This window comes from Triticum aestivum, chromosome 5D (assembly GCF_018294505.1).
Source record: "Triticum aestivum cultivar Chinese Spring chromosome 5D, IWGSC CS RefSeq v2.1, whole genome shotgun sequence".
NCBI classification, from domain to species: domain Eukaryota; kingdom Viridiplantae; phylum Streptophyta; class Magnoliopsida; order Poales; family Poaceae; genus Triticum; species Triticum aestivum.
Window position 1 is genome coordinate 516,835,711 of NC_057808.1, and position 24,688 is coordinate 516,860,398.

Below are 24,688 nucleotides of genomic sequence, written 5' to 3' on the forward strand. Positions count from 1 at the left end.
GGAAGGAGCATTCCGTTTTTGAATCGCATAGTTACCATACAAATTATTGCACTGAATGATCGAACTTGACATGCTTATAGTTAAGTTCAGATTACATACCCCTGACAATTCAGTTCAGAACAGTGAGTGGCACTGAAGAGTGGGATAGCAATCAGGTTTTCTTAATTACAGTAGAATCATGTTACAATTTGCCTACAGTCCTAACAGGAATATGACAATTACTTTTCACACAAAAAACATCAATAGGACAAGTAGAATTGTCTTACTATTTTTCTTACTTAAAAAGATTACAAGTTCAGTTTAGGACATCAAGTTGTTTTGTTCTTTCAGAACATAATATTTTCACAATACTTTGGGGTGGGGGACTGTGGGTTGGACTGCCGATTCAACGCAAATGTCAAGATTCGATGCAAGATACCAATGCAATGTCGGGATGGTCACTTCGAATGGCTGATTCGTCAAGGGGACGTATCTGCATCTACGAGAACTCCTATTTGTGGATTTGGTGTTAAGCCAGGAGATATGGAGTTGGCTGAAATTGGGCAATGCTAAAAGTCAAACAGACACCGATGCATGAACAAAAAGCCCACCATATTGATTTTGACATGTATAGGCTGCAAATGAGTCGAGTTTGAGCGAGTTGGACTGGGCCCGGCTCAACTTATACTAAAATTCAAGCGAGTTCAAACTAAGCAAAGCTCAAGGTCGAGCTATGGAAAGTGGCTCATGCTCAGCTTGTATCGATCTCGAGCTAGTTTTGAGATAAAGAATACTACCTCTATCTCAAAATATAAGATGTTTTTGTAGGCCCCTGGACGACGGTGGGCGGCGCGGGGTGGCTCTTCGGTGAGCGCTCTTGGCTGCGGGTGAGGGGTGGCTTCGCGCTCCTTGTCGATGGTTGGGTGGGCTGTCGTTGGTGGCCTCACGTCTACTTGCTCATCTGCAGTGTGCTTGGTGGTCGATTGGGTAGTGTTGCGGTTCATTGGCACCCTTGCATCTTGCCTTGGGTGTGTGTTGTGTGGGTTGGTGACGTGTTGTATCCAGATTTATATCTCTGATCGTTGCTTTATATATAAAGCAGGGTGAAAGCCTTTTTGGTAACTGGAATAAAAGATACTATGTACGATTGGAGCGCATCAGCTCATATTTACACTTGCCAAGGACGTTTACGAAAGCACAGGTCGGCATTCTTGCCAGCAGTTCAAGACTAGGCAAAAAGATCGCAGATACGACCGAGCATCGATATCTCCAGGTCTGAGTGACTGGATATTAAGATGGATTTAGTCATTGTCAAATTTCAGCACAATGAGCATTCTTCACTGCAAGAAATATATTTTTACAAGCATTGATTGAAATATACACACTTCTTTTTGCTGAAGAGACAATTATGTCGATGTCAACAATGGATGATCATTTCAAATAGCTTGTTCACCGAGGAGACACATTTGAAGTTGGCTGAAACTGGGCACTGCTAAAGGTCAATTAGACATCAGTCTTGGAATAAGGAGTCCATTAAATTGATTTCGACATCTATGACAATTCAGTTCTCTTCTAATACCCCAGATCAGTATATGTTACTTTGTACTGTGTAGAGAGCAGAGACTCAAACATCTGTAGTCCTCTAAAAAGCAGGAAGCCGGGAATGATCCTTTATATAAGAAGACAAGTAGGAACAACTTGTTTCTTATTCATGCCTTTTTCGTAAGAGGATCATTTCATTTTGTGCAGAGCAACCATGTTATTCTCATGAAGGCACTACCAAGCAGATGTCATGTACCATATTCATGCTAAATGAGTTGCCAACTAAAACTGTTGTGGAAGTGGTGTTTCGTGAAATAAAAAATGTAAAAGGATCAATAATAAGTTAGATTGTATTTCCCAGGGTGCTAGCTATATCAAACAGATTTGTTTGGGTTTTATTTCTCATTGAGGGGCTCTGCCTCCCCATGGATGCTAGCATCCTTTGGATTGCATCACTTTTGGTTATTTCCCATTGGGATCTTGTGAATAAACTTGAATTGACGCATGAGAAGACCCATATAATGATCCAAACAGTTGAACAATAACTAGTAAATGTCATGCAACTATCGCTTGAAGTCGCCACTATTGTACCGATAAATTTTGGTGCATGGTTTGTGATGGGTAACAACTCCATCGGTGCAGACCTCAAATTGCTCCACTGGCAAGCAGCCGTTGTCCGACGGCCTAATCGACGAATCAAAACTTCCTCGCACACAGCGAGCACCAAGATGATTCACCCAAAGATATTGCCAGCTTAATGTTTTGTTGGTACATAACCTGGAGTTATAGATACTACAGTAGGAACACATCAGGTCATATTTACACATGAGCGCCAACAGTTCAAGAATATGCAAAAAGATAGCAGGCTCGACCGAGCAACGACATCTCCAGGTACGGCTGACTGGATATATAGATGGGTTTATTCTCTGTCAGTTTTCAGCACACTGAGCTTTCTTCACCTCCTCACGGGCTTCCCTGCAATAGTTTTTTTTTTGCAATTGATTAAGCATTGGTTGAAATATATAAAGCTTCTTTTTGCTGAAGATAAACCATGAGGCAGGGCACCATGGAGAACAAATCAAAATAATCTCCATTTTAGGGAAGATAAACATGGATCAGTTACCTTAAAGCACTTGCAATTTCAACACTCGTAGGATCCAGCTTCAGGCCATCTGCAAAAGCCTCGCGCGCTTTCTCGTAGTCCTACATGTGGAAAGCCAGCAGATGATCAGTTCCATGATCACGAACGATTGAAAACTATTACTTCATTCTTTTAACCTTCAGTAACATAAAAGCTGCCCCCTGTCGATAGCAGCCTTTTTGCCAACGAGGCCGCAACCTTCTGCACATTGTAGCATCAGAGAGAGCATATTCTCCGTCTCCCAAGTGCAGCGAGCAGAGACTCCTATTTGCCAATAGGATTGCATGACCATCTGGACTAGGGTCGAGATCCATCGCCTACAGTATTACCAATCACATGTAACTTTTGAGATATATCTAGAAAAATTCTTACCAGACTAAAAATACACGTCTACTTTGGTAGACCCCTTTAAACACAAGGACGGCTCAGATTAGCCCATACCTCTTTATAGGAAGGGGCATGATAGTCATATTTATAAATTCTTCGCCGTACATATACGCTAAACATTTTTTTTAGTCCATGAATGAACGCGCACATCCTCCCGCGCAGAGGATTCGAACCGCACTCCAGCAGTAATTAGCACAGGCACAATAACCAACTGGGCAACCGAACAGCTTGTGGTAGATATATTGTTTTGACTAAAAATAGAACACGGGAAAAGCGCACTATATCCTGTTTGGTTTTCTTTTCCTCTTTATTTTTCCTTTTCTTTATTTGTTTCCCTTTTCTTTCTTAAATGCGTAAAGATATTTAAATTCGTGAATTTTTCTTCAAAGTGGGTGAACTTTTTTCTCCAAAAATGGTGAAGTTTTTTTCCCAAATTCCTGAACTATTTCTCAAATCAGTGATTTTTTTAAAAAAATATTGAACTTTTTATAAAAATGATGAATTTGATTTTAAAAATCAATGAACTTTTTTTCAAAATTGATAAACTTTTTTTCTAATTTGTGAACTTCTCCGAAAATTGATGAAGTCTTGTTTTACTTTTTCTGATCAATGAGCTTTCTTAAAATCCAGTGAACTTTTTAAATTTTTTGTGAACTTTCTTGAATTCCTAATTATTTATTTGAAAAATTATCTAAAGGTCAATAATCAAGTTGTAATTAAACTCCATCCTCTTTCTTAATGAGTGTTCTTTGAAATTCATCTTGGATGCTTGGCATGGTGATACTAGTGTATGGAACAAATTCGAGTCCATTTTATTGATGTGAAAAAGTGCATCCAACCAGCCTACCCGAACCATCACCTTTGAACATGATATGCTTCTTGCCATGCACGAAATGACACCAAAACTTGTCAGTATGTGGCCATGCTCATGGTTGGCCTTCATGCAAAATTTGAAGGAATTCGGACACCTAACACACATTGTGTCACGTTCGGTTAGTGTTTTAGGATTTTTTTCACGGGAAAACCTTAGTAAATGCATAAAAAGTCAGAACTCAATGAAATTTATCATGGATGCTTTGCATGGTGATGTTAGTGTTTCGAAAAAATTGGTTTCATTTTATTGGTGTGAAATAAAAGTTCAACCAGACTTGCCCTACCGGCCTACTCAAACCACCACCTTTGAACATGGTGTGCTTCTTGCCATGCATGAAATAACACCAATTTTTGCCAGCATGTGAGCATGCTCATGGCAGGCCTCCATAAAAAATTTGAAGAAATTTGGACACCAAACGCTCGTTGCGTCACGTTCGGCTAGTGTTTTAGGGTTTTTTTCACTAGGAAAACCCTAGAAAATGTATAAAAGGTCAGAATTCAATGAAACTTATCATGGATGCTTGACATGGTGATACTAGTGTGTGGAAAGAAAATTGGGTCAATTTTATTGATGTGGGCATTTTTTGAAAGAAAAAGAATGAAGAACGAAAAACGAAAAACAACAAGAATGAAAAGAAACAAAAAAGAACAGTAAACCGGTCGTTGAATGATTTAGTTTCATTTTCCTTTTTCTATTTAATAGATGCTCAGAAATTTTAAAAGTGTCCGATTCTTTTATGTGAGCATATTCCTATTTAAACGAACAATAAACAAACATTTTTGTTTAAATGAACAATTTTTTCTATTTAATAGATGTTCAGAAATTTAATCATATTGATGTGAGCATTTTCTATTTAAACAAACAATTTTTGACATATCTGTAAAATTCTCTTGAAATGCGAATATCTGTACTTTATGAACAAAATTTTGAAAAGCGATTTTTAAAATTTTAAAAAATAAGTGTGAGAATTTTAGAGAATAAAAAAGAAACAAAAATAAAAAAGACAAATAGAAAAAACGAAAAAGAAATAGTAATAACAGTACCGATTCAACAATGGGCCGACCCAGCCGCGGACTGAAGTAGAAGAAAATAAAAAAAGAAGTAAAAACAGCCAAACATTAGGTTGTTCTAGTTGGTTAATGTGGTCTTCCTTAGTCCAAGAGGTCTTCAGTTCGATACAAGGTGCCTGCACTATTTTTTGAAATTTAATAAAAAGTGGGTATGATGTCTCGTATGTGTCACATAAACGTATGAATATACGGTTTGAAGAAATGACTATACCGCCCTTATACGGTTTGTGGAGGGGGGTCTACTGAAGCAGGCCTCCTAAAAATATATGGAACAGCATAAAGCTGAGATATTTTTTATCATGTTTAACATGGAGATCTCCATATATAAGACCAGCCAAGGGTCGTGCACAAGCTGATTTATTTCAGAGCAGAAACTTGTGTATGACACTACAGTGTTATGTCAGCCTTTTGAACACAATCTGCTCAATTAGATTCAACTCGGCCACAGAACAAAACAGAACAGAAAATAAGCACAGGAAAAACTTCCACCACAAACAGTGCAGTTTTTTTTTACAAATACTCCTTCGTTTCATTTTACTCCGCATATAAGATTTGTTTCAAGTTAAACCACGCAAAGTTTGACCAAAGTGTGAATATTAATACTTTTTCTATAAAGTTGGTCAAACTTTACGAAGTTTGACTTCAGACAAATTTATATGAGACTAAAAACAAACTGAGGGAGTACTTCTGTTAGATACTGAGCCATAAATTTTTCTACCAGAGTACTATATTTTCATTGGTCGTACAGTTAGCTTTGCTAAAATAAATGCTACCAAAATATCACTTCCGTAATATGTTATGCATCTTATGAGAAAACAGTGGTCATGAAGTAAAAGATCTCACTTACTCATATATGAAGAGTAAATCAAACTAGTTATTAGTTAGAATAGACGATAATTTAAAGGGCCAAACTCTACAGACAGTTTGCTTATCTTGGTATAAAATAACCAAAGTATCCAATAACAAAAGTTTTACCAAAAATGATATAGCACTGAGTGCACTACTGCACTGAGATACAGAGATACAGTACACTCTATGAAAGGTGAAAACAGAGATACAGTTTTGATGCAGGTTATTCTTTTACAAATATAAGAGCACCCTTCATTTATTTATGGAATAATAAAGATGCGTAGTGACTTACATCTGAATACAACCGTCCTGCAGTCAAATAGTCATTTCTCTTAAAAGCCTCTGTAGCTTGTAATTTTAGCTCAGATTTTTTCTTTTCATACTGATGTTCATCCTGATCACCAAATATTTGATTAGTCCATAATGCAGAACAACATGCAAGATATGTAAAATGCACAGATTTGTTACTTCCAACCTATCCTGCATAATTAATCTCTTCCACAATGAACAGAAATAATGTATATTGCACTGTTGTAGTGTATATCATGATCAATAATACTAAAAGGGTATCCCAGTGCACGTAGCTCCCGCTTGCAGGGTCCGGGAAAGGGTCCGACCACTTTGGGTCTTTGTTACACAGCCTTACACAGCCTTGCCCTGCATTTCTGTATGATCAACAATACTACCCGAAAATAAATACTGAAGGATTGTAAAGATTCTTCTTGGTTCTGAACAAAGCTAATCATGCCAAAAACTAGAAATTTGCAAGTATAGTGATGCAAGTCAGCACCAGCAATTTTTTTGCCTACCATATTTATTTCTGGAAGTCCAATGCAATCATGAAGTAAAAACTATTTCTACTGTCAATGATAGGCAGAGCTACAAAGAGCACCGCTACACGCCCGATAAGATTGGTACGATATTCGTACGACACAAAAATCGTAGCCATCCAGGTTATCATCTATTTGGGCTTACAACCATCCATCTGACCACTGTATGCAAATCGGACACAAAACATCGGAAGTGAAGTAAGTCCAAATTACAAAAGGATGGAACTTCAGCAGACTAAGGGCCTGTTCGGAGACTCTCCGCACCCCAAGTCCACTCCAGGAGTTGGTGGAGCTGTAGGTAAAAATGACGGAGCGGGGGAAAAGGAGCTCCACAGATTCTGAGATTTCAGAGAGCTGGAGGACTGCCGAACAGCTCCTAACAATGATGATAATTAATGCATGCTGGCTCACTAGGAACAAACTAGCTATCGAGGGTATCTTCCCATCTCACCCTGCTAACATAATCTACAAATGCAACCTTCTTCTGCAGCAGTGGAGACCGTTGGCGAAGCGCAAGGATGCTGAAAAACTGAAACATGCCCAAGATCGTCTCCGTCAGATCTACGTTTTGGCTAGGGAGCCATCTGCCACCTCTGCGCCGTGAAGTGCCCCTTTTGTCTTGTGAGCGAGCCTGCGTGCTCTATGCTCTGCCTCCGGGCCTGTATTTTGCATTGCTGCGTGCTTCTGTTGGCCTGGTCTAAACTTGTGTGCCTACGCGTCGTAGTGGTCTGAGCCTCCGTGCTCGTGTTCGAAAAATATGTCTGAGCCTCCGTGCTCGTGTTCGAGGTTAACTGTGTCTGTTACGCTGCCTATGTTGTGGGCTTTATTAAATTAAAGCCGGACGCTCCTAGCGTCTCCGTTCTAAAAAATAATTAATGCATGGAACTGCAAGTGGGCACTAGATTGAAACACATACCAACGGCTCCAAACCAAAAGATTTCACATGAGAAATGATACCATCAATACTCCATTCTGGCAACGTTGGAATAGGAGAAGTCAAAGGGAATAACATTTCGACAATTTCCCTTCTGTCTTTAAGGGCAGCAACTTCAATTGGAGTTGCACCAAACTGCAAGAGCAAAAAGAGATGGTTGATTAGGCAAATTAATCATCATTCAATCTAAACACCAGATGTAGTTGCAAGGACTTAATTTATTACTAATTCATATTTAAGATTCATCCAATATAAATACCAAAAGGCTAGATGGACTTTGCAGATAATCACAACGCAATGACAAATGATGGAACATACAGATCCCTATTTCTTAACTAAATCTGTAAGAGCAAGGTTAAGCTAACTGCTGACTGATCATAGGGAAAACAAATCTGCACCGTTGAATGATAACAGACGCTTAACAGGTGAGTAGACTATTTATTTAATGTTCTCTGTGGACCAATACCAAGTATGCTTTACTAAAGCAATATGTTTTCTCCTCATGCAAGGATTAATAGTTCCTGGCAGCATGGGATACTTGATCAAAAGAAGCATGGGTAAGTAGATTATCCTAAAATGTCAAAAATTCACAGCATGATCCCATAAGGTAACCAACAATATAAGAATTAAAAATGGATATTGACAAACAGCAAAAGATAAAACAACATGACTCACTCTGCTTGTAACATTGGGGTTAGCACCAGCATCTAATAAGCACTTCATGATGCCAGGTAAGCCATACTCCGCCGCCACCATCACACAAGCAACACCAGCGGAGTCAATGAAATTCACATCAGCACCAGCCTGTATAAATAAATAATTGTTTGATCATTTGGCTTGCACTTGGAGACCAGCCACAGAAACGTCACAAAGAAAATGAAGCACTACACTCAAGGAAAATACATATGAAGAAAGAGAACTGGCCTTAATGAGTAGCTTCACGCATTCCAATGAAACTGAAGGTGTGGGACGTATGGCCATGCTCAATGGTGTATAACCACCAACTTTGCAGAACTTATTAGGCTGTGGAAAATGGAAGAATCAGTCTCTCAAAAGAGCAATTGGAAAATAAAATCAGTCCACACAGTGTCACATTTGTTGATTTTCTTAAGGAGACAGAAACAAATATGCTTATAGTATAATAATTAGACATAACATTTACCTCTGACATCTACACTACTAGAAAAAGGGCTATAGACAATATGCACACTAATGGCGCACCAGACATGCATGCGCCACTACTATATAGCAGTGGCGCACCGTGTGCTGGTGCGCCATTAGTGTGATAGACACTAATGGCGCACCACAACCATGGTGCGCCACTACTAACAATTTTTTTTTTCAAAAATACTAATGGCGCACCGTGTGCTGGTGCGCCATTAGTGTCTATCACACTAATGGCGCACCGCAACCATGATGCGCCACTACTAATTTTTTTCCTTTTTCCCAAAAATACTAATGGCGCACCTTGGTACAGTGCGCCATTACTAGTTTTAACTAGTAATGGCGCACCAGTCACCCCGTGCGCCACTACTATCATTTTTTTTGCAAAACTACTATGGCGCACCGCCAGCTGGTGCGTCATTAGTAACCAGGGTTACTAATGGCGCATTTGTTGGTGGTGCGCCATTAGTAACCTGGGACCAGCTAGATATTTTGGACAGCCACCTACACACTCACTTTTCCCACTTTATTCTCTCCACCTCCTCCTCCAAGCTTGTCTCGGCTGCCTCCTCCTCCTCACCTCATTTGCACCATAGATTCATCCAAATTAAGTGGTTAAATTACCTTTTTTTGATAGGTAAGTAAGGGAAAAGCTTTTTTTATGTTGTAGATCTACTTTTTTCTCCCTCCAACAACGTGCACATGCACTTTTTATGGCCTAGCTAGATCTATGTATGTTTGTGGTGTTGCATATGTTTGTGGTGTTGCATATATGTTTGTGTTTGCAGGTACCGGTATTTGAAATGCGATAGTTGCCAATATTTTGCCGGAATGTTGATTCATTTCCGTTTCCGCGAGAATTTTGGCACTATGCATTCTTTTTTGTCCTATTTTTAGGCAAAGTCATGCCAAATTTTTTCTTGGTTCTAAAATATCGTTTTGCTCTACCCCGCAGGCGACCATGGTCCGCACGATGACCGAAGGCATCGTGAATAGGATTTTGAGCTCTGCGAAGGCCGAGATGCTTCAAAAGAACGAGACGGAGATAAGATGTCCATGTCGAAGATGCAAGCTGAGGAGCCTTATGGACCCGGATTCCGTACAGATGCGGGACCACCTGCTCTTGCGTGGTTTCATGGATGGCTATCGGTGGCAAGGTGATGAAGATGATTATGAAGTCGTCCATGGGGGCCGGCCGGCAAGAAATGAGGAAGGGCAGCAAGACAACCGCGGCGAGGGCGGGCGAGAAGACGAAGAATCTCCAGGACATGATCACGAAGTAGATGCAGTACACAGTCATCATGTAGAAGATGCTGGACATGATGACGAGGAAGAAGCCGGAGCAGGCGAAGGGCATGATCATGAAGATGAAGATGCCGGAGCAGACGACGATGGACCATCGATGGGCTGGGTGCAGGACCCTCATATTCAAGAGCTGCTTCTCAAGCAGACGGATAACGCAAGAGCTGCCGCCCGAGAGAAAGCCAAGCTGGATCAACTGGAGATAGACGCGGTTACTGCATTGTATGAAGGATGCAGGTCCGAGGATACCTGCCTGAAAGTAACACTCATGGCTCTGGAGATGAAGGTAAAACACAAAATGACCGACGCATGCTTCGACGAGAACATGTCATTCTGGCACGAACGTCTTCCCAAGGGGAACAAGTGCCCGACCAGTTTCGAGGAGGCGAAGAAAATCGTGTGTCCTCTGGATTTACCGCACGTGAAATACCATGTGTGCATGAACAATTGCATCATTTATCGGGACGAGCACGCGGAGTCTACCATATGTCCGGTGTGCGGCGTCACTCGATACAAGAAGAGGAAGAAAGCTCCTCGAAAAGTGGTGTGGTACTTTCCGATCACTCCTCGTCTGCAGCGGTATTTCGCGGACCCTAAGGTAGCAAAGCTCTTGCGTTGGCACGCGGATAGGGAGGAGAAGCGAGAAGATGACGCAAATGATCCGGAGATAAATAAAAAAGACAAGATGCTGAGTCACCCTAAGGATGGGAGCCAGTGGCAAGCGTTGAACTTCGAACACCCAGAATTTGGGAACGATCCAAGGAACATCGTGCTGGGCGCGAGCACCGATGGAGTCAATTCGTTTGGCAGCCAGAGAAGCACACATAGCACCTGGCCTGTGTTTGTGTGGATGTACAACCTTCCCCCCTGGTTGTGCATGAAGAGGAAGTACATTCACATGAGTATGCTAATTGAAGGGCCGAAACAACCAGGGAACGACATCAATCTGTATCTGGGGCTGCTGAAAGAGGAGCTAGACACGCTGTGGAAAACGCCAGCCAATACGTGGGACGCCGCAGAGAAAGAATATTTCCCTATGAGAGCTGCACTGCTCACGACGGTGCACGACTATCTCGGTTACGGATATGTCGCGGGGCAGGTGGTCCACGGATTTTCTGGATGCGTCAGGTGCATGGATGACACAACGTATCGCCAGCTAGATAGAGATCCCGGGTCTTCGAAAACCGTGTTCATGGGACATCGAAGGTGGCTTCGCGACGATGACTCATGGAGGAAACGCAAGGATCTGTTCGATGGTGAAACCGAAACCCGAAGATGCCCGCGTACGAGGAGCGGCGAGGAAATAGACGAGCTGTTGAAAAATTGGAAAGATTGCCCATTGCCGGGAAATAAGCAAAAGGCGCCAGAGCCGGGAAAGAAGCGAAAGGCGCAAGAGCCGCTGCTGAAGGTATGGAAAACGAGGTCTGTTTTCTGGGACTTGCCGTACTGGAAGATCCACCGTGTGCCTCACAGCCTTGATGTCATGCATATCACGAAGAACGTGTGCGAGAGTCTGCTTGGTACCCTGCTCAACATGCCGGAGAGGACCAAAGATGGGCCGAAAGCAAGGGCAGACTTGAAATCAATGGGCATCAGGGAGGAGCTTCACGCTAATGATGATGATGATGAGGCGAAGCAGGACACGGAAGTCGTCGCAAAGGCAAAAAGGCCAAGAAGACCGGAAATGACTTCCCTCCCGCGTGCTTCACTCTAAGTCAGGAGGAGATCGATTAGTTTTTCACCTGCCTCGTAGGAGTAAAACTTCCTTACGGTTACGCGGGGAAGATAAGCAGATACCTAGACTCAACGAAGCAGAAGTTCAGCGGGATGAAGTCTCACGACTGTCACGTGCTGATGACGCAGATACTTCCAGTTGCAATCCGTGGGATCATGGACGCGCACGTCCATGAAATGCTATTTGGCCTATGCAACTTTTTCGACGTCATCTCTTGGAAGTCGGTTGGTGTGAGGCAACTCAGAAGGCTACAGGAAGAGATCGTGGTGATACTATGCGAGCTTGAGATGCACTTCCCGCCCGCATTCTTCGACGTTATGGTGCATCTGCTGGTCCATATCGTGGAGGATATCATCCAACTCGGGCCGACGTTCCTGCACAGCATGATGCCGTTCGAAAGGATGAATGGTGTCATCAAAGGATGCGTTCGCAACATGTCACGTCCAGAGGGAAGCATAGCCAGGGGCTTTGTGACCGAAGAGTGCATCTCCTACTGCACGAATTATCTAGGCATTGAGAACCCCGTTGGTCTGCCCGTCAACAGGCACCTCGGCAGGCTCGCTGGATGGGGTCACCGTGAGGGTCGCCGCGAAATGCATGTCGACTTCGAGGGTCGACTCGCCGACTTTGAAAGAGCAAACCTAGTCGCGCTACAACACATAGACGTGGTCGATCCTTGGGTGGTAGAGCACAAAACCTTTATTGAGAAGACGTACAATGACCGAGGCCAACAGAGGATGGACGGAGATATAATCAAAGAGCACAACTCATGTTTCACGCGTTGGTTCAAGCAGAAGCTTTTGTCGTACCCTTTACATGAGGATTCTTCCGCGGAAGAACAACTCATATTCGCCTTGTCACAGGGCGCCGAGCATAACCTGATGACGTATGAGGCGTACGATATCAACGGCTACACATTCTACACCGAGGGAAAGGACATGAAGAGCGATGGTTATCAGAACTCCGGGGTAACAATGGAATCCTACACCGGTAACGACAAGGATAGATACTACGGAAGGATCGAGGAGATCTGGGAGCTGAGCTACGCTGGAGAGAAGGTCCCGATATTCCGTGTCAGATGGGCCAAGAGCGTCCTAAAAGAAGACTGGTATTTCACCACCATGGTTATACCCGAAGCCAAATCCAAGACCACAGGCGCAAACGTCACCGCGAAAAATGAGCCATGGGTACTGGCTTCCCAAGTGGACTAATGCTTCTTCATTACCGACCCGTCAAAGCCCACTCGTGTTGTCGTGAGGAGAGGCAAAAGGAAGATCATCGGGATGGATGGAGTCGCCAATGAGCAAGACTTCGACAAGTACGGCGACCCGAAGATGGAACATGACGACGACGATGAAGTACCAGCATACACCACAAGAAGAAGCAGGACCACCCTACCTAAAGGACGTCCGTTCAAGAGAAGAACTCCATTTACGAAAAATAAGGGCAAGAAGATTGTGAACAGATAGCTAGCTAAAATCGATTGTATTTAAATTGTAGCCTTCATTTCTCAATTGTATTTCATGGGCACTTTTTGAACTCATGAATATTTTTAAATTTCATGGGCACCTTTTGAATTCATGAATATTTTTTCAAATTTCACCGCCGCCGACCCCCTGCACCCTCCCCCGCTTCACCGCCGCCGACGACCCACCGCACCCTCCCCCGCTCCACCGCCGCCGACGACCCCCCGCACCCTCCCCCGCTCCACCGTCGCCGATGACCCCCCGCACCCTCCCCCGCTCCACCACCGCCGGCAACCCCCGCACCCTCCCCGGCCCGCTCCACCGCCACCGACGACCCACCGCACCCTCCCCCGCTCCACCGCCGCCGCATAACAAATTTGATGATATTTTTAAAAAAATTATTACTGTTTTTATAAAAAATTATTAGATGCAACAAAAATAATAATAATAAAAAGTTACTTATGGCGCACCGCTGGGTGGTGCGCCATTGCTATCTAAAAAATAGATTACTAATGGCGCACCGCTGGGTGGTGTGCCATTGCTATCTAAAAAAAGATTACTAATGGCGCACCACCAGGGGGTGCGCCATTGCTATAAAAAAACATTCTAATGGCGCACCGCTAGGGGGTGCGCCATTACTAACCTTCCCCCTAGCTAATTCGCCCGATCCCTTCGTCCCTCCCTCGCCAGATCCACTTCCCCCCCTCGCCACACCCTCACACCCCCTTCTGCTGCCCGGTCGTCGTCCCCCGACGCCATAGCCGTGCCACCGTGCTCCCCTCGCTCTGCCGCTGATCCCAGAAGCACCGCCGCGTCTCCCTCGTCCTCCCCGACGGCTCACGCGACCGGAAGAGCCCCAAAGCGTCGTCCCCGACCCCTTCTTCCTCTTTCGGCCGCGGAGATCGCCGGCGACCCCACGCCGTTCCCAGCCCTCCCCAGTAAGCCCCCTGCCTCCCCTCCCCCACGCCCCTCACTTCTCCGTGGCTCGTGCCTGCCGCGCGCCCTTGGTCTGACTTCTTGGGCTTACCTCGAGCAGGGCCGCGCGCTAGGGTTCTAGCGCCGCCGCCGCCGCGCCCCTCTGCCCTCTGCCGCAGCGGGGACAACAGGAAGCCGCCGCCACGCCCCTCTGCACCGGCTGCCCACGGCGCCTCCGTCCCGAAGCCGTAGCCCAAGTGCCCACCACTCTCTGTCCACGGTGAGCCATCCTCTCTGTCCCAACTCTCTATTCTTCTTTTTTAGCTATACTTTGTTGAAACAGTAGTTGCTGTGCAGCAAATCTTTGGGATTAGTGTTCAGTACTTTGTTGGGTGAGCGGCCATCTGAGACATCCTGCTTACATAGTCTCCTTTTTAAAACTCGTCAAATTGGTTTTAGATAGAAATGATCAACACTCAATTGGCCAACTGCATGTGGAATGATTTCGAAGGGCGCCATAACTTATTGTAGATGCTGACTACATTAACAATATTAAACTCAGTGTAGTCTGTTGTAAAGACACTTGTGCTTCTTTCATCTGGAAAGGGGTCATCTGGGCCTCCAAAACTGTCAGATTAGGTTGTGCTGTAACTCCTCACACGGCCATGTTTTTGGAAGATTGGTGGTTTGTCACCGGCCCTTTGGTCACCCAGCAATGGGACTTGTATCATATTGCCAATGAGGTTAATAAAATAGTAGTGCATCAGTACTTTGTTGGAACAGAAAGTTAGAAAATCAGAAAATCCACGGTACTTTGTTTAGATCTTCACTGTTGACAAACGCAGTCAACTAAAAATTCAGTTCAATGCATAATTAGTGTTGACAAATACACTGATCTTTATCTGCAGTAATTCAGTTTAAACTGAAAATTCAGTGCTGTAGTACAGAAAGTTTAAACTGAAAATTCATAGTCTCCTGGTGCATATTGATCTCAGTGTATGAATTCATAGTGTTTCAAATTACTGCTGCTATGGTCCAGAAGTAGAAAAATTTGTACTCCAAGATCAATATGGTTCAATTTCTACTGTACTGTAATCAAAGTGGATATAAATTGCAGAGTGTTTATGTTGGCATTCGACAACATCTGAATTTACCAAATGATTGTGAACTCAGTTTATGTTTGCAACCAAATGCTTAGTTCATTGTTTACTCCAAATGATTGTGAACTTATTCAAAGTTTCCAATATTGTTCAGACACTACTTGTACTGGAACTGGAACTACTACTACTGATGCAGCACCCCATGTAGTTTAAGTTTTCTTTATCTTAAACTCAGACAGCTCTCTAATTATTGGAGTTTATATCATATATATTGCTGGCATGTATTTCATATGTTCTGTAGCATTAAGGCTACATAGCATTGGTTTTGTCTCCGACCATCGTGTCGTGATGATATTGTGGGGTGTTGTGGGGTTGCAGAGGCCCTTGAGTTTGCCGGAATGTCGATTAACTTCCGTTCCGGCAAATTCGGGTACTCCATATGTCCTATTTTCAGCAAAGGTCATGCTGAAATTTTCCGTGAATTTTAGCATGACTTTGCTAAAAATAGGACATATGGGGTACTTGCGACTAATGCATGGGCCGGGGTATCTTAGTACTTAATTAAGTAGGATCAACTGCCCCTTTATTCTTGCTGCATTAAACCATAGGTGGCAATAGAGCCAAGTGATTAGGCCCAACTTAGAATTCTCCTTCCCTTTTCTTGATAGGGTATATTATTAGAAGATACCCATATATATCAGTCAACCTAGGGTGCCTCGGCATCGATAAACCCTAAATGATGAAAACTTAACTTAGCATTTAGGGTGCCTCAGCGTCGACAAACCCTAAATTATAAAACCTTGGCTTTTAGGGTGCCTCGGTGTCGATAAAAACCTAAATGATGAAAGCTTAGGCTTTTAGGGTGCCTCGGCGTCGACAAACCCTAAATGATAAAAGCTTAGCTTTTAGGATGCCTCGGTGTCGACAAACCCTAAATGATGAGACCATGATCTTGTTCCTTGACAATAACCAACTTTTTGACCAAACTTTTTTCCTATTTAGAGCGAAACATGGCCCACAACGATGAGGCCGGCGGTTCGGGCGGCAAGGCATTCTGGGAGCTGTCCCAGGAGATGGAGGAAGAACCTCACCGCTATGAGGACGCCGCGGAAGACACCGATCCTGACTACACAACCCCTAGTGGCGTCGGGGATGACACCACTGATGGTGCCGCCGAGGATGCCACCACTGATGATGGCAGCGCACGCACAGATGGCAGCCAACCGAAGAGGCAACGGAAGGACCGGCGCCCGAACGTGCTCGGCACCGTCAAGGAGGAATTTACTGAAGTGAACTGCGACGGGGATCCAACGGCGCCCAAAGAATTAGTCAAGGGGTACTCGGTTCAGCTCGGGTGCATTCTCCGGAGCACCGTCTCGATCAACACCGAGAACCTAAGGCATAAGGACCGAGGGAATTTGCGCAACCTCCTCTTCACGAAGCTGCACGAACGATACAAGTTCCCCGCTGACTTTGCAAACACACGCCTCTCAGGGAATAAAGTGAACAGTGCCGCCCTCACGAAGATGAGCACGGCCCTGTCTACTTGGAGAAGCGCGGTGAAGAGAATGATTAACAAAGGTGATAGTTATGAGAAGATCAAGGCGAAAATCCTTCGATCAGCGAAGATGACTACAAGGAGTTCAAGATCAAGTGCGAGAGCGGCGCATCCGAGGAATCAAGTCAGTGGGGGAAAGAGATGCGGGACTTGAACTTAGGGGTCCACAAACTCGGTCCCGGCGGTTACAGAGTGGCGGAACCTATATGGGACAAGGAGGACGCGGAGCGTGCCGAGCAAGGCCTACCGCCCCGCTTCGAGAAATACCGTGAGAAGCAGACCAGGAACTATGTCAGGGCCCGGTACAAGGAGGACCCGGTAACAAAGGAGCTTACCACGGATCCAAAGACCAAGGCGCTTGAGAAAGTTCTGGTAAGGAATACACCCCCGCGTAATTAGCTCCATATGGTTGCATTCTAATTAATGAAGCCAAATTTCTAAATGGTTCACATTCCTTCCGCAGGAGACTGAAAGCAGTAGCGCGGGGTCGTCTCAGAGCTCCCCAGCTTGGGACAACACTCTAAATAGGGCGTTGAACATAATGAAAAACAAGGATAAGCTCAGTAAGCCGTCGTCAGCTGGTCGTGTGGCCGGCAAAGGCTTGTCCACAAAATGGTCGTGATACTATAACGCTGGTGGGCGAAAGGAGAAAAAGACCATCTCGGAAAGCCAGTCGCGCGAGGTTCAAGAACTCAAGGCACAAGTGGCGCGGATTCCGGAGATTGTCCAAGAGCAAGTGCAACAACAACTGGGAACGACGCTCACCGCCATTGTGCCTAGCTTGATTGAGGGGCTGCAGGCGTGGATTGCGGGCGGCCAACAGGGGCCGCCCCCGGTTCCCAGCTTCACGGCCAGCAACTCGCACAACGCGCAGGCGGCGCCATTGGTGTCTCCGGCGGAGGCGGTATTGGTGTCTCCGGCGCCGGCACGGGCATTGGAGCTTAATGCACCCGGGTGTACGCCGGCCGGCACCTCGGCAGCAAGCGGCCCCTCCGTCAGTTGCACGCCCGCCGTTGGCGGTGCCTCGACATTAGCCGAGCTCGACGCCATCACGGTAACTAAGCCTCTCGGCCGATGACTTCATCTCCTTGCCTTTGACTGGGCATCCCTGACGCCCTACATGTTTTCGCAGGGCGCCGCCGACGTTCCATGCACTCTCCTGCACTTCGTGGGCGGCGAGTTGATCGATGTCGCCAAGGGCAGAATCGTTCAACCGGGCAACCCCGTGTTCCACGGTAATCCGATGCCACCCACCGTGTATAGGGTTGAACTGGTTCGGGTGCTGCCAGGCTGCGACGAGTTGTTACCTCCGATTCGACCCGCTGGGGCCGACGAAGATGATGTGATGACCCTCAGCGCCTGCGTAAGCTGGCCCCTGCTTTGGCCAAAGAGCCAGATTCGTTTGGGGGTGGGGGACACCACCCCACAGACAACACCGCCAGTCGTGCCGGCGCCAAGCCATGGCAAGACCGCCGCAACGCTACCGGACATGCCGGACATCCCTATGGCACAGGATCCGGACATGCATATGGCACAGGATCCAGACGACGACGACAACGACGACGGTACATTTGCCAACGTCGATAAGTACTTTGCCGAACATGGGTACGGTGACGAATTCTTCGGGCCTCCTTCTCAAGAACCCAACCCTGAAAAAGACGACCGCGATCTAGCTGGTACCACGGAGAAAACCAATTGCAACAGGCGTCGTCTGGCGTTCAGTTCTCAGGAGACGCCTCCAGCTGCCGCCTTCACCGAGCCTCAGATAGCCGAGGTGCGGAATATTATCAGCCCCAACACACTCAAGAAGGCGGTCTCTGAGCAGAACTCGATCCCATTACAGGAGATGAGGAAGAAGGGACGGAAACGAAAGAATAACAAGGGCGGTGCGAGCCAGCCGGCACCGAGTACGATCCGTGCTCAGGACGGGCCACCTTCACCTAAGGATATCTCGAGGAGGGTGCATGTGGCGGGTAGGCCGATGCTACCGACTAATCTGCTCAATGCTGCAACCGGTGCTATGCGGAGTCTGCATGACAGTGTTCTTTCTTTGGAGAAGCGGCGTCTCTCCGAGAATGATGTGGCATACCCGGTTTTCGTGGCCAAGGTGCCAGAGGGCAAGGGCTTTGTGGATAGCGCCATCGGGGGTACGATCGTCCTGCAGTTTGATGACATCTTCGCTATGTTTAACCTTCATCCGCTGCACTACACCTTCGTTCGGCTATTTTCGCTGAGTATGGAGATGCGGATCATTACAGACAAGACCCCGGACATCGTGATAGTCGACCCCTTCTACATGCGTGCCAAGATCTTGGGCAGCGCTGGGGACCGGCAAGTCGCGAGTTCATACCTCGAAGGCGTCATTCTGGCAAACCCAGATAAGGATAACTTCCTCGTGCCTTACTTTCCCGAGTAAGTCATCCCCTCACCGCCCCGTAACATATGATTTCTTAGATTTCGATCGTTTTTTTTCTAACATTCCGTGTTTTGTGCAGTGACACACATTGCACACTCATCCTCTTAAGCCCGAAATATTCCATGGCCACGTATTTCGACCCGGACCGTCAGTCGAAGATAGACTACACAAATATCAAGAAAGTTCTTGATGATGTTCTCCCCGGCTATGCCAGATCTGGAGGCACCTTCAGCAGGCCAGTTCGTAAGTACGGCAAGCACATCTTCAGCCACAATACGACGTTCTCCTGCGTCAAGCAGCCGCCTGGCGGTCAGAAGGATGCCTACTACGCCCTCCATCACATGCGGGCGATCGTACGGGACCATAATCACCTTCTGCTACCAAATAATCTCAAAGATTGGGCCGCACGCTTGTCGGCAATCCAGGATGCGGACATCAGACAAGAATTCTTTCGCATCCAATCGGAGTTTGCGGAAATCATCCATCAAGATGTCCTTCATACCTCGGGGCAGTTCTATCTCAGACATCAACCGTCCAACAGTGAGATAGAAACAACGCTACAAATGCAGGCTGACAACGCCCGCGATTTCATGACCATCACGAAAGACGGCGGCTTCATCCACGCTCCGGTCCCTGAGTCGAGTCGAAAGTAGTGATGCTATGTAGTTCTGAAATGTCGATTGGCTCATGTTGTAATATTAAACTTTAATGAACTTGTATGTCTCTTTGGTTTGGACAGTCGTTCAACTTATATGTAATCGATGCTATTTATTAGTAGGACCATGAATCGTGCTATTAATGTGTTGCTTTTCTCTTCCGATCCTTTTGTTGCATACTCATATATTGCTTATGTATTGTCTGTGAATTGCTACTAACGTTTTGTTTGGCTAGTGCATAGAGATGCCATCGTATGTCGTGTACAAGGGTAAGGTTCCCGGAGTCTACGACGACTGGGAGGAGTGTCGGAGACAGGTTCACCGTTTCAGCGGTAACAGTTACAAAGGGTACACCACTAGGGCGGAGGCGGAAGCTAGATACGCGCGCTATCTAGCGGGAGAGAGGAGGGAGCGGAGGAGGAACCGGATGAAGACCAGTTTCATCATGATGATGCTAATCGTGATGACCGCAGCTCTCTTCTATGTGATGGTAGTTTAGATGATCGATATCGACTTGTAATGTGAAGACAAACTCGCTACTCGTGGTTTCGAGACTTGTAATGGTCTAACTTTGTTCGGTCTTTTGAATTCGGAGACTAATATGATGAATTGTATTCGGAGACTAATCTTCTATTGTATTCGATAACTCTGCTGTTTATATGTTGTGCTGTCTATATTCTGTGCAGTAATATGTTTTGTAACCTGTGCAAATATCAGAAAAGAAAAAAAATCCCTAATATTCATACTAGTGGCGCACCACCCAGAACTTTAGTGGCGCACTGCAAAATGCATACTAGTGGCGCATCAGCAAGCAGTGCGCCATTAGTAAGCCAGAGACATGGTTAAATATGGCCCCCTGGGAGGCATTCTAATGGCGCACCATAGGGTGTACTAATGGCGCACTACATGGTGCGCCATTAGTATCTGGTATACTAATGGCGCACCTGTGATGTAGTAATAAAATCTAATGGTGTGGTGCTAGTGGCACACCTGTAGTGCGCCATTAGTAGGCAAAACAGGTGCGCCACTAGCAACCCTTTTCCTAGTAGTGCTAGAAAAGGATCCCAAGCCCGGATAAAGGAGGAGGGTTGTGATAGGCTTGGCGAGCCAACGTAAAAACTAGCCAGTCCCATAGGTATGAAACCCATTTGAGCGAGAGTAGTACTAGGATGGGTGACCTCCTGGGAAGTCCTCGTGAAAGGGTTTTCATATCTAAGGGTTGTGATAGACTGATAGGCTTGGCGAGCCAACGTAAAAACTAGCCAGTCTTTTGAGTATGAAACCCATTTGGGCGAGAGTAGTACTAGGATGGGTGACCTCCTGGGAAGTCCTCGTGAAAGGGTTTGATATCTAGCCTACCCCAACTTGTTTGGGATAAAAGGCTTCATAAATGGTAAAAAAAATCTAGAAAAGGAAGGGGGTCTATTTCGAGATCATTAAAGTGGAATGTTCCACTTGAAGAGAGATAAAGGAAATACTTGTTGCTTCATACTCCTACTCCCTCCGTTCCTAAATATAAGTCTTTTTACAGATTTCACTACAAACTACATACGGATGTATATAGACATATTTTAGAGTGTAGGTTCACTCATTTTGCTCCGTATGTAGTCTCTAGGGAATCTCTAGAAAGACTTATATTTAGGAACGGAGGAAGTATATACCAATGTCACTCTTGCGGTTAGATAAAACACACCTACCATAGGCCACATGATTTTAATTCTTATGCATGACAGTCCTAAATAGGATATATATATTCCTTATAACATACTTAATCAAACAAGGTTTTCTTTTGCACAACCCAGGAGATCACCGAGATACGGATGCCTTACGTCAGCATGGTGCTCTAACAAAATCTTCACTACGTCATCTTGCTTGTGAAGAGCAGCCGCGTGCAATGGGGTCCCAAATAAACATTCCAAATCCACATCGATCCCTTTTGAGAGCAGCAATTCTACTATTCCACAGTGTCCTGGAAAAGAAGAACTAGAAACACAAGCAAGGCAAGCATGTTTAACTGTGAAGGTTCTTCTCGGGCCTTCAAAATCTTCCCCAAATCCTCTATTACTTATATCTAGGAGTCTACTGCAATTTAAATCAAGTAATGTGGGTTTGTTAACAAAATCTAAGTGACAGCGTATGCAATTAATAATATGCTCCAACCGTATTGTTACCATATGTGTGTGTGTGTGTGTGTGTGTGTGTGTGAGAGAGAGAGAGAGAGAGAGAGAGAGAGAGAGAGAGAGAGAGAGACCATGCCCGGCAGCACCATGGAGAGGTGACCCAAAGTCACCAGCTAACGTTGGATCAGCCCCATGATCAAGAAGATATTTTGACGCTGCAACTCTCCCAGAAGATGCAGAAAGGAACAGTGGGGTGCCACCTGAAAATAAAAGAACACTTCAGGAATTCAACAAAATCGACCAGTCCTGAAAGGCCAAAGGTGCAAAACTTGATTGATCCTAACGCAGTACCAAATGTGCCAACATCACGCATACTGAAAAAAGAGGGACATGGTGAATTGCTGGTGTGACATCGAGGCGGAGATCCTTGACGAGGTACCTGCAAATCTCCACCCGCCCCTCCCTGGCCGCAAGGTGCAGCGCGCGGTTCCCGTCGTCATCCGCCACCGCCTCCAGCACGGCCGCCTCGCCCTGCGCCCCCGATGCCAGCCCCTGCGCCGTCTCTTGGAAGTAGGCACACACCACGCACGCAAAGGGGAAATCGGCAGCCAGGTCAAGCACGAACCGCATTGCCGTCGTTAAAGCTTAAAAGGGCATGCTAGTCGGGCTCACTTTTGAGGAGGCGGAGGCTGCCGTCGCGGGCGGCGCGGAGGAGCGTCTTCTGCTCCTGCTGCTGCTTCCCCATGGCCGGCGGCGATCGCTCGAGCGTGTGAAGCTGGAGAAGACGAGGAGACCAATGGGGGCCAGCCGGCCAGGGCAAACGACTATGGAAGACTGTGGAAGCGGAGCAGGCCGGCCCGATCATCTTGATGGCCCATGATGATGGGCCAGAAGCCCGGAAAGGATGATTTTCTGTGATGGTACGAAATGGGCCACTTCAAATAGGTTCATTGCTCCGGCCCAGAATACCATTAATCCGGCATGGGCTACATGAGCTCCAAGTAGTTTACCGGGCAAATTGATAAGTCTGGCATTCCCAGCCCACCAAGTAAAGCCGGTGGTTTCTTGGTCACGACCAGCTAAAACGAAAGTTCCATTAAAGAACGTTTCCACGTGGTAGAACCTCCTCGGGGAATATAAGATTTTCATGAGGCTAATCCTGAGCTGCCATCCACGCACGAATACCCTCGTTTAAAAGAATATTTTTGGTGTAGAAAGTCTCAAATTCAGGATCTTCCGCTGCACGGATTTCCTGGGAAACAAAGTCATAGGCACGTAAGTTCAGAGCCAAGCCAACTACGCCAATAGCACTCATCCATAAACCGGTGACGGGTACAAATAGCATAAAGAAATGTAACCAATGTTTATTGGAAGAAGCAACACCAAAGATTTGGGACCAAAAGCGGTTAGTAGTGACCATTGAATAAGTTTCTTCAGCTTGAGTTGGGTTAAAAGCACGGAAGGTATTTGCACCATCACCGTCCTCAAATAGAGTGTTTTCTACGGTCGCTCCATGAATAGCGCATAGCAGAGCCGCACCTAATATTCCGGCAACTCCCATCATATGAAATGGGTTCAACATCCAATTATGAAATCCTTGTAAGAAAAGGATTAATCGAAATATCGTTGCTAGACCCAAACTCGGCGCAAAGAACCAACCATATTGCCCCAGTGGATAAATAAGGAATACAAAAACAAAAACAGCAATTGGACCAAAGAATGAGATTGCATTATAAGGCCGCAATTGAACAGACCGAGCAAGTTCAAATTGGCGTAACATAAAACCTATTAGTGCAGAAGCCCCGTGGAGAGCTACAAAAGTCAGTAGACCGCCTAATTGACACCAACGAGTAAAATCTCCTTGTGCTTTGGGCCCCCATAGTAGCAACAAAGAGTGTGCTAAACTATTGGCAGGGGTAGAAACTGTTGCGGTTAAGAAATTACAACCTTCCAAATAGGAACTAGCCAATCCATGGGTATACCAAGAAATCACAAAAATTGTCCCTGTAAACCAACCCCTAAAGCGAAATAAGCACAAGGAAAGAGCAATAGGCCAGACCATCCTGCAAAAACGAAACGGTCCCTTTTGTAACCAGTCATCCATAGTATCAAATATATCATTTTCTTCTTTACGAATTCTACCAAGGGCTATAGTCATAGTGATCCTCCTATTCAATTACTTCAAACATTTCTGAGCACCTCATATCACTTTCCAAGGCATATGATAGTTTTATTATCTGTGGACGATTTCTTTCTCATTCAATGCCCTTTTTCAATGGTCTCGAAGAGAGAAATTTCCCATTTTTATCTATGGAGTCACAACCGAGGTCGTGGTAAATCCATGAATTTGATTCGATTTGTTTTTCTTGTACTATAGAAATAGAAATACATTGTTTTTCTTATACTATAGAAAGAAATAAACCTTTGAATTCAGCATTATTCCAAGACTCCTATTTCAAAGTCTATCTTTTAAGGGAAAAATGAAAATAAAAGTAACCCTTCTTTTCCAATTCCCTCTCTATTGCATGGGTGGAAGAACTAAAATAGAGGATTCTGAAAAAATGGACCTTCGAAATCAAATTTTATGTGTAACCCTTCTTTCCAATTCCCTCTCTATTGCATGGGTGGAAGAACATCTAGTAACAAGAAT

General features: G+C 45.4%; 1 protein-coding gene and 1 pseudogene across 1 annotated transcript; both read right to left on the minus strand.

The window, feature by feature from the left end:
• Positions 1-2,450: 2,450 nt before the first annotated feature.
• On the minus strand, positions 2,451-22,783 carry LOC123121076 (ankyrin-1-like). The gene is made up of 11 exons (XM_044541003.1): positions 22,711-22,783; positions 22,448-22,601; positions 22,170-22,318; positions 21,748-21,887; positions 8,531-8,629; positions 8,282-8,410; positions 7,589-7,741; positions 6,135-6,236; positions 2,800-2,979; positions 2,645-2,724; positions 2,451-2,496 (listed from the first exon to the last, which is right to left on the minus strand). Exons 1-11 carry the CDS (start codon positions 22,781-22,783, stop codon positions 2,451-2,453), a joined length of 1,305 nt encoding a protein of 434 aa, XP_044396938.1.
• Positions 22,784-23,119: 336 nt separating this feature from the next.
• LOC123125883 (photosystem II D2 protein-like) lies at positions 23,120-24,211 on the minus strand (annotated as a pseudogene).
• Between the last annotated feature and the right edge of the window lie 477 nt (positions 24,212-24,688).

Bases quoted from the DNA above. Each gene is read 5' to 3' on its own strand.
- LOC123121076 (XM_044541003.1), bottom strand. From the start codon at position 22,783: ATGGGGAAGCAGCAGCAGGAGCAGAAGACGCTCCTCCGCGCCGCCCGC. The intron at 8,411-8,530 runs GCCAGTTCTCTT...TTATTTATACAG, and splicing joins GCGTGAAGCTACTCATTAAG to GCTGGTGCTGATGTGAATTT. The intron at 2,980-6,134 runs GTAAGTCACTAC...GTAATACTGTAG, and splicing joins CAGGACGGTTGTATTCAGAT to GCGATGGATCTCGACCCTAG.